The sequence below is a fragment of the Bos indicus x Bos taurus genome, chromosome 10 (genome assembly GCF_003369695.1).
Source record: "Bos indicus x Bos taurus breed Angus x Brahman F1 hybrid chromosome 10, Bos_hybrid_MaternalHap_v2.0, whole genome shotgun sequence".
Lineage (NCBI taxonomy): Eukaryota > Metazoa > Chordata > Mammalia > Artiodactyla > Bovidae > Bos > Bos indicus x Bos taurus.
Window position 1 is genome coordinate 4,907,139 of NC_040085.1, and position 13,587 is coordinate 4,920,725.

The window sequence follows — 13,587 nt, forward strand, 5'->3', positions numbered from 1 at the left end:
TTTTGACATTAGTTCTAATATATTCCAGACCATACAACCAGTAATAAGAGCCTTACCCTACAGAAAACTTCCAAGGGCCTACCTTAACTAATGGGTAAGACTATAACAACTACATCTAAGAAAATGGTTTTTCTGAAGCCCTTGAGTACATTTAAAATAGTCTGCACTTGCAGCCTAAGGTTGGGGGGAACAAACACTTCCTTGGGAGTTGCTCCTGGTGGCACCATCTCCATGGTTCCAGGAGGGCACTGTCTGACCTTGCTCCTTTGAGCAAGGGAAGATGGGTATGGGTCCCTGGAAGATGCAGTGCTAAGCGCTAAGTCTGTGGGGCAAATGGGGTCTGGCTGGTCAGCCTTTCTTCTTCTCCTCCGTTCCCTCTGAGGAGAGCTGCCCCCAGAGAACACGCCTACAGCAAATGTGCCCCTGCAGAGGAAGTGTTCCCTGGCTCAGGTGGGGTCCCCAGGTGAGTTAAGTCTGACTCGTTTTGGGGTTCAGTAGTAGGAAGCCCACTTCCTTGCAAATATGAGTCATGCTGTCTTATACCAGCTTTTGGGGGATAAAAGTGATGTTTGTATCTACCTGCTGACATTGTAGTATTTTTTGTCAGTTTATTCAGAACCTGAGAAGGGAAGGATGGCATTATTTATTGGGCTCCCTCAGAATCCCCAACTCAACCCCCCACCATCAGGCCCATTATGAGGAAATTCCAGAAAAAGGTCCTATATGTGTCTCTCTCAGAATCACATACTAGGGATACCTTCCAGATACTGCCCAGGCAATGACTGGAAGAAAATCCATCCTTCAACCCTGGAAACATCCACCCTGCAAGTGACATGCCCAGAAAAGTAAAACCCGCCCTTTAGCCCACTCCTCATTATGTGTGGGATGGTCTGGGCTTTACCACACTGGTCACGTTAAGTGTTTATATAATAGCTGTGACTGGAGACACTGGCAGTCATCCTTAGGACAAGGGGAAAGTACAGAAGTCTACAGGGAAAGACTACACATCCCATCAGGAACAGCCATCAACAAAGCTAAGACAACACACACAATCTTCTCCACCAAAAGCATCCGAAGGCATCTGACCTACCACTAAAGATCAAGATGGGGAAGGGTTTGCCCGCTTAGAGAGAAAGCATTGAAGAGACTTCAGCAAGGCTCAGGAAGAGCAGGTATAACCCCAAACCACCCTGGGTGGCTGGGCCCCATGCTCTGCACTGAATGCTTCCCACACCCCCTCATTAACCATTGCTGGCGATGGGCAGAGTGGAAGGGGCTGACTCACGTGTTCCCTCATCTCGTTGGCCACGGTGTTGGACATCATGATGCAGCAGATGATGACGACCAGGATGAAGTAGAGCGCGTACATGAAGCGGGTACTCCGGGACTGACGGACCTTCGGGCCACAGCAGTAGGAGCAGCCAGCGTTCCCACAGCAGCAGGCCAACTAGGAAAGGAACACAGAGAGTCTTCTCAGAGCCTCTCCTTTATAGACCTACTGAGCCCAGGCCTCTGCAGGTGAGCTACCATCCTTCCGAAGCGTCCCACCCATAGGATGTGTGTGAACAAAGCTGTCGCCAGGATTGGTCTGATATTGTCTTTAATAAACATGGTGAGGCTTGGGAGATGTCCAATAGCTAAGCAGAAAAGGCACCCTTCCCCCGAAGCACTGTGGTCACTCAGACAAAAACAATCAGGGAAGAGCACAAGAAGCCAAGAACTAGAAGAAGAACTAAGTAAAGCGGGAAGGACGGGAAAACCAAGAAGCTCATAGCCAAAGAACGAACTGTGTGGCGTGGTGGGGGTCGGGGCGGGGGCTGCAGCGGGGTGTGGATTACCACAAACAGGAAGCACAAAAGACACAGGCACCTCTCAGAGATTCACACAGGAAGGGTGGGCTTGAGGCTAATGAGTCTGTTCCCACACATGTATAGTCTCTCCCACTAGCAATATCATTGACCAGAATGGTACATTTTAAAAAAATTTTACCAAGGATGAACTTGCACTGGCATCTCAAAATCACAGCAAGTCCATGGTTAACATAAGGTGTTCATACATGGTATCCTGTATGTAACGGGTTTAGATAAATGTCCAATGATATTGATCCATCATTATAGTATTAGAGTATTTTCACTGCCCTAAAAGGAAACTATTTTTTAGTAAGCACCAGGCAAGAGAACACAGTGTTGTTAAAAGCTCAAAGTATTCAGCCAGCCTAGTTTTGGGATCTGGCTCTGTAACCTATTAGCAATGAGCCCCAAGCAAGTTTCCTTACTTTTCAAGACTCCGATTCCTCATATATTAGGGTAAAGGGTGTTAACAGTACTTAATGTACTGCTGGTCTCTTGGATAACCTAATCAGACATACCTGGTTTTAGGGAGAAATTACTCTTTAGTAAATAGAGAAGAATACAAAAGAGATTACCATAAACTACAAATAACCACCAAACCTAGGTGTTTTAACACTATATATAAAAACCTAACAATGCAATCTTTTAATCATGATTTAGCAGGAAGTTCAGAGTTTTGCACGGCTTCAAAACAAGCATCAATTAGAAGGCTACACTATAAACATCACTTACGGTAAGAAGAGATCACGGGAGTAAGATGACAACAGGCTGTAATCATCAGGACAGATCTTGGAAACATACACATTTCCCAAATTATTTAGTCTACTTAATGACATCGCTGTTGTTTAAGCCCTTTGTCATTCTGCACTATTTCATGACTTGAAATTTCCTAATGCACTCTTTCCATCTCACATGCAGTTTTCTAAGTCATTTTCCTCAAGACTCTTCTTGCCTCATAAGGCTGGGCCACTGCTTTGCAAGATCAGCTACTCTACTGGGCTGAGCTAACAGATTACACAGCGGAACCCGAACACTGCTGCCTTTATGGTGTTCTTACAGGCCACCTGCCTTCACAGTTCACTCATCCACAGTCTCTGTCTTTGATTTACTGATCCCTTTCCACTCATATGCCCCAATTTTTCTTTTCTCTCCCTTGCAGCTCCCTCTTTTCTCCTCCCACTGGCCTAGCTGGCTCCTCTCCCAGCCCTGCCTCCCTCCTCTGCCTCTCAAATTCCTTCCCAACTGCCTCATTCACTGGTTGCTAACTCTTTAAGCTCCATGGTCTTAGATAACCAGTTTTACTGTATTTCAAATTCAAATGTGATCAAATATTTATCCTACATGGAAAAAGAAATATTTAGAAGCAGTTGATACATATCATGACAGAACTTACCCACAGCAGAATCAACCTTTACACTTACTGTCTCCACAGATGGAAAAATGAACAGATGCAGATATAATGTGAGCCTAATTGATCATTTAAAGACAAATAGTAACAGAGGAATATGATTATGGAAAATGAAGAGAAAATCATATTGGTTTAATCCTATCATTTTAAAGTCATGTATCATTGTATAGAGCTAATTTTTTAGTTGGAAAATGGAACTATTTCCTGCCATATCAGTAAACCAGTATGTGACAGTCATCAGCAATTGCAGTCTCCATGTGAGCCAGGAGCTCTGAGGAAACTCAGGATGTGAAAACACAAGATACTTGCCCCAAATAGCTGAGATCTATATCAAAGGAATAATTTCAATGAGACCCAACTCTTGCATCTCCCTATACATAGCAAATTTCTGGGGATAGTAATCTTCTGATATTCAGACTGCCTGCCCTTTGTTGCAAAGCTCCTATATATCCTAGCTTCCCCTCACTTCCTCAGAGCAGGTTCTCAGAACTATCTGAAATGCTGTCTCCCAGGCTACAGTCCTTATTTTGCCCTAAAGAAAACTTAAATTGCAACTCTCATTTTGTGCATTTTTTAAAAAAAATCAACAAAATTCTCCTTATTTTTCACTTTCACTCTGTATATGGTATTTATGTGCATATACATATGAGTTTCCCTGGTGGCCCAGTGATAAAGAATCCACCTGCAATGCAGGAGATGTGAGTTTGATCCCTGGGTCCCCTAGAGGAGGAAATGGCAATCCACTCCAGTATTCTTGCCTGGGAAATCCTATGGACAGAGCAGCCAGCGGGCTATAGTCCATTGGGTCACAAAAGAGTCAGATACGACTTAGCAACTAAACCACCACCACATACACACACACATACAGACAGACAGATAGACAGATATAGATGTGTGCACATACATACACACACACCTAATATTAGAATCAAATAGCAGAGCTCTACTGGCCTACAAGTTATTTATCAAAGAAAACTAGGCCAATCACAAACAGTGAAAGTGTACTACATGCATGCTAAGTCACTTCAGTCACATCCGACTCTTTGCAACCCCACGGACTGTAGCCTGCCAGGCTCCTCTGTCCGTGAGATTCTCCAGGCAAGAACACTGGAGTTGGTTGCCATGCCCTCCTCCAGGAGATCTTCTCAACCCAGAGAACAAACCCCCGTCTCTTACATCTCATTTTCTTAAGCTATCATCGACATGGAAGTGGAAATTCAAAACAGCATCCATAAAAGTAATGTTATGTTAGCATCAGGGAAAATCTCGCAACCCTGCTGACTTACCCCTTCCTTCTGGAAGAGTATAATTTATAAAATGGGTTTATCTTTTATTCCCTGACATTTACAGCTTTATTACTCCGGGGATTTGTTGTTCAGTTGCTCAGTCATGTCTGACTCTTTGTGACCCCATGGACTGCAGCATGCCAGGCTTCCTTGTCTTTCACCTTCTCCCAGAGCTTGCTCAAACTCATGTCCATTGAGTCCGTGATGCTGTCCAACCATCTTGTCCTCTGTTGTCCCCTTCTCCTCCTGCCTTCAATCTTTCCCAGCATCCGGGTCTTTTCAAATGAGTCCATTCTTCGCATCGGGCGGCCAAAGTATTGGAGCTTCAGCATCAGTCCTTCCAATGAGTATTCAGAACTGATTTCCTTTAGGATTGCCTGGCTGGATCTCCTTGCAGTCCAAGGGATTCTCAAGAGTCTTCTCCAGCACCACAGTTCAAAAGCACCAATTCTTCGGTGCTCAGCTTTCTTTATAGTCTAACTCTCACACCCATACTTGAGTATTGGAAAAACCATAGCTTTGACTAGACGGACCTTTGTTGGCAAAGTAATGTCTCTGCTTTTTAATATGCTATTTAGGTTGTCATAGCTTTTCTTTCAAAGAGCAAGTGTCTTTTAATTTCATGGCTGCAGTCACCATCTGCAGTGATTTTGAAGCCCAAGAAAATAAAGTCTGTCACTGTTTCCATTGTTTCCCCATCATACTGCCATGAAGTGATGGGACCAGATGCTATGAGCTTCATTTTTTGAATGTTGAATTTTAAGCCAGCTTTTTCACTCTCCTCTTTCACCTTCAAGAGGCTCTTTAGTTCCTCTTCACTTTTTGCCTAAGGGTGGTATCATCTGCATACCTGTGGTTATTGATATTTCTCCCAGCATTCTTGATTCCAGCTTGTGCTTCATCCAGCCTGGCATTTCACATGATGTACTCTGCATAGAAGTTAAATAAGCAGGGTGATAATGTACACCCTTGGCGTACTCCTTTCCCAATTGGAACCAGTCTATTGTTCCATGTCCAGTTCTGTTGTTTCTTGACCTGCATACATGGCACTCCCCAAACCTACAACTTCAAAACTGGAGAAATCAATTCCTAGCCAGTCTAACTTCTGGGGCTGTCACCAGCTTGGAGATGAATGTGTCTTGTTACTCCTGATTCCAAAGGACTTAAACTTTCTACTGAAAAGGTAGAAAAAACAAAGGCAGAATGTGCAACACCCAGAGTGAAACCTAATGTTTGGTGGACTTTAGATGATAATGAAGTGTCCACGTAGATCACTGGTTGTACCTAACGTACCACTATGGCAGAGGGTTTCAATAGTGGGAGAGCTGTGTAATGAATGTACCACTCTGGTGGGGGGTGTGATTGGTGGGAGAGCTGTGTGTGTGATGAAGGTACCACTCTAGCAGGGGGTGTGAATAGTGGGAGAGCTGTGTAAAGAAAGTAGCACACTGGCAGGGGGAGTGAATAATGGGAGAGCTGTGTGTGTAATGAAGGTACCACTCTAGCAGGGGGTGTGACTAGTGGGAGAGCTGTGTGTGTAATGAAGGTACCACTCTAGCGGGGGGTGTGCATAGTGGGAGAGCTGTGTAATGAATGTACCACTCTGGCAGGGGGAGGGTGAATAATGGGAGAGCTGTGGTGGGGTGAATGTACCACTGTAGTGAGGGGTGTGAACAATGGGAGAGCTGTGGTGGGGTGAGGAAGCACGGATTATGTTTGAAGTCTCTGTCTCTTCTTCTCCATTTTGCTGGAACTCTGAACATTTTAAAAATAAAATCTATCAAAAAACAAACAACATATGAACAAAACAGTGCCAATCAATGGCTCAATAAACGGATGCTAAATGAATAACATATGATAAATTCCTAACAGCAACACTCCTCAAAGGAAAGGGCTCACGACCCCGCTGCAGAAGGCAAAAGGCACATGGCACATGCTGTGCTCTGCCTCTCTCACGCCCACACTGTATCGCAGAGGGCTCATTACAAAGGCCTTGAATTTGTAGATACTGCACACAATCTTTCCCCACAAGAAATCAGTATACATTCAAGAGGGACCCAAGACAATCCTTTGGGAGGACCCTGTTTACAATTCTTCTAGAAGTTCATCCTGCAGGTATGATTACACAAGGACACAGAGATTTAAGTATAAGGTTGCTCATTAAAAGCATAAAAACAGTCTTATTCTCCAGCTGCACAGGGACTGAATAAATTAATTATGGACTCTCCACACAGCAGGACATAGTTTGAAAGAAGAAGGCAGCACTGTGGGCAGAATTGTGTCCTTACACTCATCCCTCCTGTCATATGCTGAAGTCCTAATCCTCTGTATCTCTGCACGTGACTATTTGGACAGAGGGCCCTGAAAGAGGTAGTTAAGATTAAACAAGGTCATCGGGTGGGCCCTAATCCAGTATGACTGGGGTCCTTATAAGAAGAAGAGATCAGGACACGGACACACTCAGAAGGAAGACCATGTGAAGCCACAGGAGGTAGTCAGCCACCTATGAGTCAAGGAGAGAAGCCTCTCATGATCCTGGACTTCTAGCCCCCAGATCTGTGAACAATTAAATGTCGGTTGTTTATTTATACCACCCAGTCTGTGGTACCTGGTTATGACAGTAAACTAACACAGTCAGTAGAGCCGGATACTTTATAGTTATGCATATCTAAAAGTGGGATGTGTGGATACAAAGACCACTAACATCAATCAGCTGGAGGGTGGGCCTAGAAGGCTGGGCCTCCATGTTGGGGGGGGAAATAAGACAGCTATGCCTCACAGTTCTGCTCTCCTGTTTGGGTTTTTAACCATGTGTGTGTATCACCCTTGTGATTAAGAAAAAAAAATAGACTATTTAAGAAAAGTAACTATGTTTTGAGATATTGATACAGAAGTATTTGCAATGTGGCATTGACTTGTGTGATTTCTTTCTTTCTGAAGAACTCCCCCTCCTTCAAATACACTGAAAAAGGAAAAATTTCAAAGAGCTGTTCACACCCTATATCTAACTTTCTTCGAAATAACCACAGCATGAAGAGTAAAGGCTTTTCTAAGTAGAAGGTGCTTTTTTCAAAGAGGATGGTGGGCAGAGTCCACAAGAAAGGATCAGCCAGCCTCTTGCTGCTGCCTGGAGCTGGGCCTTCCCTTTAGTGTGAGTTTTCCTCTCTTATCTAAGGAGAATACACACACACACACACACACACTCCCCACAATAATAAATACCAGTCTCCCTTTCTGTCCTCCCCACTGGCCTTGGGCTTGTCAATCACAAATTGTCACTTGTCCTGGGTGCTTGCTTGCCATCCACCTCTGCAAGGATTAAGTCATGTGCTGCTGTAGCGGTTGACCTCAACACCCACTGAAGGAGTTCAGGGTGGAGAGCAGAAGTGCGGCATCTTTGAGCCAGGAAAACTGGCAGGACAGGTCTTCAGATGGTTACATATTCTCAGGAGCTGATTTTATGAGCCCAATTCTTATATGTCCTCATGTCTACAGAAGCACTAAAATCCTTCATGGTGATAACTCTTTCTTGTGACTAACAGAAGCTCCACAAGACTAGTAGAAACCTCCTAAAAATAAACGTGCTTGATTGTACGTACACCCCCTTTACCAAAATCACATCGATCCTGTGCTTCTCCCCTACCTCTTTTGAGCAGTCTCTCAGAGCTATCTGAGGTGCCCTCTCCCGGGCTGCAGTCCTCATTTTGCCCCAAGTAGTACTTGACTCACAACTCTCACGTTGCACAATTTTTTTTTTTTTTAAGTCAACAGGTTGAGAGTTCTTCTAAGGACTGATGCCAGGCACATGAGGAAATGATCACAGAGTGAAACATGAGTTAGGACTGGTAGTAACTTCCAGGCTCTTCTTTTGTTAAATTAAAAAGCACAATTTCTATATTATCTAGAATTCCCTGCTGACACCACCACCAGTTGGAAATAGCAAGAAATCAGGAAGAAAGCCAAAGAGATGTCAGAGAATCATAAAATCCGTGTAAATAAATACACATGTATCTTGTAAGAGTTCCCCTCTCCCTCCCTCAGGTCTGGTCTTCACAATTCCAACAGGCTTGTGTAATCCCACTGGTGAAAGAGTACAGGTCTGAGAACCAGAGGGCCTGGACTCTAACTCTGTGCAGCTCTGGGACTTGGTTTTCCTCATCTGCACACTGAAAGAGCCTAGCAGAGGATAGGTAAAGAGGTTTCATCTCTTGCTCAACTCCTTGGCAATGGCAGTCCTGAGGTGGGTTCTAAGGCTGAATGTCTCACTCCATAGGGGACATGCAAGCACCAATGAGCGCCAGGTGCCAGAGGCATGGAGGCATCCCTGCTAGAGTCTGGTCATCCCTGCAAGAGGTGACCTGACCTCTCCCATCCATAAACTCTCAGATGTTGAAAATGACCTGTAAGAGGCAAGCACACTGGGTTAATAAGCCCAAAGCACGAAGGCAGAAAGATCAATCAGAAAGAGAAGAATTAAAAAGTGGAGCAGTCAAAGGCTCCTCGCGTAGCCGTGGGTTCTATGAGCATCCCTGCAGCACTGCTTTCCAAACTATGTCTGCAATGTTTAGCTCCCGAGGCAGTGCCAAAACACGTTCATCATCATGGCTCAGGCATCCCATTACCTTGGGTTCCCTTCCTTCCACTTAGGAAGGCAAACGAGTTGCGTAGGACACTTTTGTTACAAGAATCACTCCAAACTCAGGACACATTTTTAGTTCCAGTGCTTTAGTTTGGGGAAAACAACTCTTTTGGCATACCTCACAGCTTGCCAGATATCTTAGTTCTTCAATCAGGGATCGAACCCATGCCCCCCTGCAGTGGAAGCCTAGGGATTCCCAGCATTTATTCAGACTTATTCCACGAGAGCTCTGGACAGCCCTAAACTGAGTTCAAACTTCAAAAGGAAAGAACACTTCAAATCTGACATGGATCTTCATTCTGTCCTTTTCCTGACTTGGAAATGCAGGAGCCCAACAGAACTGAGGAAAAGACTTCACAGAGATTTTTGTTAACTGCAATAATTATAATATTGTCCCTTAATAAATAGTGAGGGGATAGAGCAGCAGCAGCAAGTTCCTAAAAAACTGAAGATGTTGAAGCTGTTGGAAGCAGAACCCAGGTGTTCCTGTGCAAGCCGGGGGCATGTAACACCAAGAAAACAGAAGAAAAATACTCAAGACATAAAAGTAGGCTCAGAATATTTTATAAAAGTAAATTGTGCTCTCTTTTAATTTTGATCTCCACATCTTTTGGGGACACACAATATCCTACTCATGCCCTGTCACAGCCTGCTTGCCTTCCTTCTCCTTTGAGGCTTCAGGACTTTCTATGAATCACCAGCAGTCAGCATTGGTAAGGAAGAACTGATTCTACTTTGACAGCAGTATTTATTTAAATCTGGGTCTCCACAACCAGCCATCTGCAGCTCATTCTCCTCACTCTATGCTCAGAAACAACTTCCCATTGAGCTCACACAGACCTTTTCCTTCACTACAACCAGGAGGCAGGGAGTGGTAAACGGCAACTCTTGCCAACATGGTGTCACGTGCTGCCTGTTCCCAGTAGCTTTGCATGGTAATGATGTGCCTTGAAAGCTACAGTAAGAACACTCAACTACTCTGCTCAATAAGGAAGTATCTTACTGCATAAGAAATACAGGTGGCAGGTAGTCACTAATTCACACAATGATCATGTTTTAGAAAATGCAACACATACTATGTATATGTTAATAAGCTGGTTTGTTTAGGGCTTATTGGATTTCTCCCACTCAAAAGAATATAGGGCAGGACCTGCCTGGTGGTACAGTGATGAAGAATCGACCTGTCAATGCAGGGGATACAGGTTCAACTCGTGGTCTGGGAAGTTTCCACACGCCTCTGGGAAACTAAGCCCATGCACCATGACGACTGAGCCCTTGTGCTGTAACTACCGAAGCCTGTGTGCCCAGAGCCAGGAGAAGCCACCACAATGAGAAGCTTGTGTACGACCACTAGAGAGCGGCCACCACTCACTGCAACTCAAGACAGTTGCAGCACAGTAATGAAAAAGAATCAGTGCAGCCACAAATACATAAATAAACAGGAAGAGAAGTAGGGCAACCTAGTAAAGCTTATTTAATCCATAATAATATTAGCTAACCAGAGCTAACACTGTGCCCTTTGTAAGGTACAACAACTTTTATCACTAGCTGTTATATCACCCCCACTTACAGAACTGGCCAGTGGCAGAGTCAGGATTTGAATCTGTAGGCTTTTTGCAAACCTGCTCCCCTCACTGCTGGTATACAAAGAGGATGCACCACAGACCACACGGGCCTGAAACCTTGGTTTCCTACAGAAGGGAAACCGGCTGTGTGGGGAGGAAGTGGCAAGTCCTCGGGGGTACAGAAAGCATTCAACAAGTATCTGAAGAAGCCGTCTCCCTTTGCGTGCCCCTCCTCTCTCCAGGTAACCTCTGGCTTCAGTGGACCTGGAGGACCTCTATTAGAGACCTGCCCAAGCAGCTCAGCCCCTCCCATCACCAGGCTCCCCACCTCACCACCAAGTCCAATCCCATTTTTAAAGCCCTACCCTTAATCCCGTGGAAATAACCAAGTGATTCATTCACTCAACTAATGGTTACTATATCAATACTACATACCTCCTGTGCAATGTTAATTCCTGGAAATGCAGCAACAGGCCCCATGGAACCATCCTCTAAACCCTCTGCTTTAGCTCCTCTCCGAAGTACCTAGATAACACTATCTAATGGACATTCCTGAGTTGTCTTACAGATGTGAAAACCCCCACCAAGTGGAAGACACTAACTACTCGATGACCATGAGCACCTAGCCCCTAGACCTACTACTGCCTAAGGCTTGATAATGCTAACCCCTATGACGTCACCCTGTCCCCTCACCATCAGCCATTCAGAGAACTGTGCACCAGCTGATCACCTTAAAAAACGCTTTGCTGGAACTCTTCAGGGAGTTTGGGCACAAACCACCCACCTCCTTGAATGGCCCTGCAATGAACTTTTCTCTGTTCCAAACTCTGATGTTTTGGTTTGTCTGGCTTCACTATGCGTTGGGCACATGAACTTACACTAACATAACATTTTGTTTAAAAGAAAGGAAACCTGGATGTTCCTTTCTGTACTGGAAGGAGTATTGATCACTGAAATTATAGTACATTCATCTTATTGAATTCAAAGCACCCACTGATTATACAGAAAAAATTGCCATCATGGAAAGGTGCGTGTGTGCGTGTGTCTGTCTGTCTGTGTGTGTGTGTGTGTGCTCGCGCACACGCACGTGGTTGCTTAGTCATGTCCAGCTCTTTGTGACCCTGTGGACTGCAGCCCGCCAAGCTCTTTTCATCCCAGGCAAGAATACTGGAGTTGGTTGACATTTCCTACACCAGGGGATCTTCCCAACCCAGGGATCAAACCCATGTTTCTTGCATCTTCTGCACTGGCAGGCGGATTCTTTGCCACTGAGCCACCTGGGAAGCCCATGGAAAGATATCCACACTGCATTAACTGAAAATAGTTAATAACAAAAAACACAGAGTATGATAGCATTTGGAGTAAAATTATAACAAGACATAGATCCGCCATAACAACAACAAAAAACAATTTAGAAGGATACATCAGTGCATCAATAGTAGTTAACAGAGTTGCAGGATGATGAGTGACTATGCTTTTCCATATTTTCTGAACTCTTTGTAAGAAGCACATATCTTTTTTTTTTTTAATACATTTTAAAGGCACATATCTTATAATTAGAAAAACACTTCAAGTTTCTATTTTGGAAGAAAACAAAATAACATTGCTGTTCTACCTTATGGGTGGTAAACACTCAAATATTTGCTAAATGAATCAGCCAGCGAGTAAATGAGATCTACTTCAGCTATGTAATTGGTAGAAAACAGATAGAGTTAACCATTACTGTAACTGAGTCATAAAAGTAGAAAATTCCTACTGTGCTGTATCTTTAAATATGGTTAAGATGGTAAATTTTTTTACCTCAACTTAAAATTTCTTTAACCCTTGTAACATTTTTTAGTTCAATTGCTATAAATAAACCTCTACTTGGTAGACTATGAAGCAAATAAAAATGAAATGGGAAAAATTAATAGCTACTAAGGATTCAAGGAGTTGAATTAGAAGCTGTGTATTTGCCTGAACCTGAAATTGGCTCTTGTGCTTCCCTTCATTTCAGATTAAGTTTTTCTCTTGTGAGCTCAGAGAATTCCTTAAACCTCCAAGGGTTTCACAGTCTCTTCCATAACTGTAGGGACAGGACTCTGTAGGCGCATCAGAAAGGAATTTGGGACAGGGGTTTCTGACACAGGTTTCAACATTCCAGAATGTGCTGGTTTCAACAGCATCCCATGAAAACTGTCAAGGGTCAGCATCCTTCCTTCAAGAGCACTGAGCACCCACAGCCACTGGGACCCAAACTGAATCAGCCAAAGACAGGCCATCAGCCAACACCTGCCAAGCCAGCACTGGCTTTCAGGTTCCAATGAATCTGGACAAAACTGTCCCCCTTGCTGGGAGTCTCTCACAAGGTTAATGTTACTTTCAGCACCAAAGGAATGCCGATCAAGTTCTCTGCTCTCAGACAGCAGTCAGATTCTTTGAGTCATTCCCTGACACCACTCTCTGCTTATGTATCTTCTAAAAAAACACCACATTTGATATATTTTAGTAGGTTGGTGGAGACAATCTATAAAGTTTAAGTTAAAAGGTTAACTCTGCTTTCTGGCAGTTTAATAGAAAACAAACTCTCCTGGGAGACAGATCATCGAGAGAAGAGTTTGTCAAACTCAGCACCACTGGGGGCCACATAATTCTTCGTGGGGGTGGGGAGGGGCGTCCTGTGAGCTATGGGATGTTTAGCAGCAGCATCCTTGGCCTTTATGTACTACGTGCCAGGAGCAACCAGCCCACCCCCTAACACACACAAGTGGAGTTAATCAGAAATACCTCAGACAACTGCCCTTCCCCTTCCCAATGGGGCCGGGCTGTCTGGGTTCACACAGAAGCTGCATTGCAGCCT

At 44.2% G+C, this 13,587-nt stretch overlaps 1 protein-coding gene across 2 annotated transcripts in view; it reads right to left on the reverse strand.

Annotated features, from left to right (window-relative positions):
* SERINC5 (serine incorporator 5) overlaps window positions 1–13,587 on the reverse strand; it is a 108,750-nt gene that overhangs the window by 53,682 nt on the left and 41,481 nt on the right. For both annotated transcript variants that reach the window (XM_027552960.1, XM_027552961.1), the window contains exon 2: window positions 1,286–1,447. In XM_027552960.1, coding sequence (XP_027408761.1) covers window positions 1,286–1,447 — 162 coding nt within the window. The remainder of the gene's footprint in view (window positions 1–1,285; window positions 1,448–13,587) is intronic.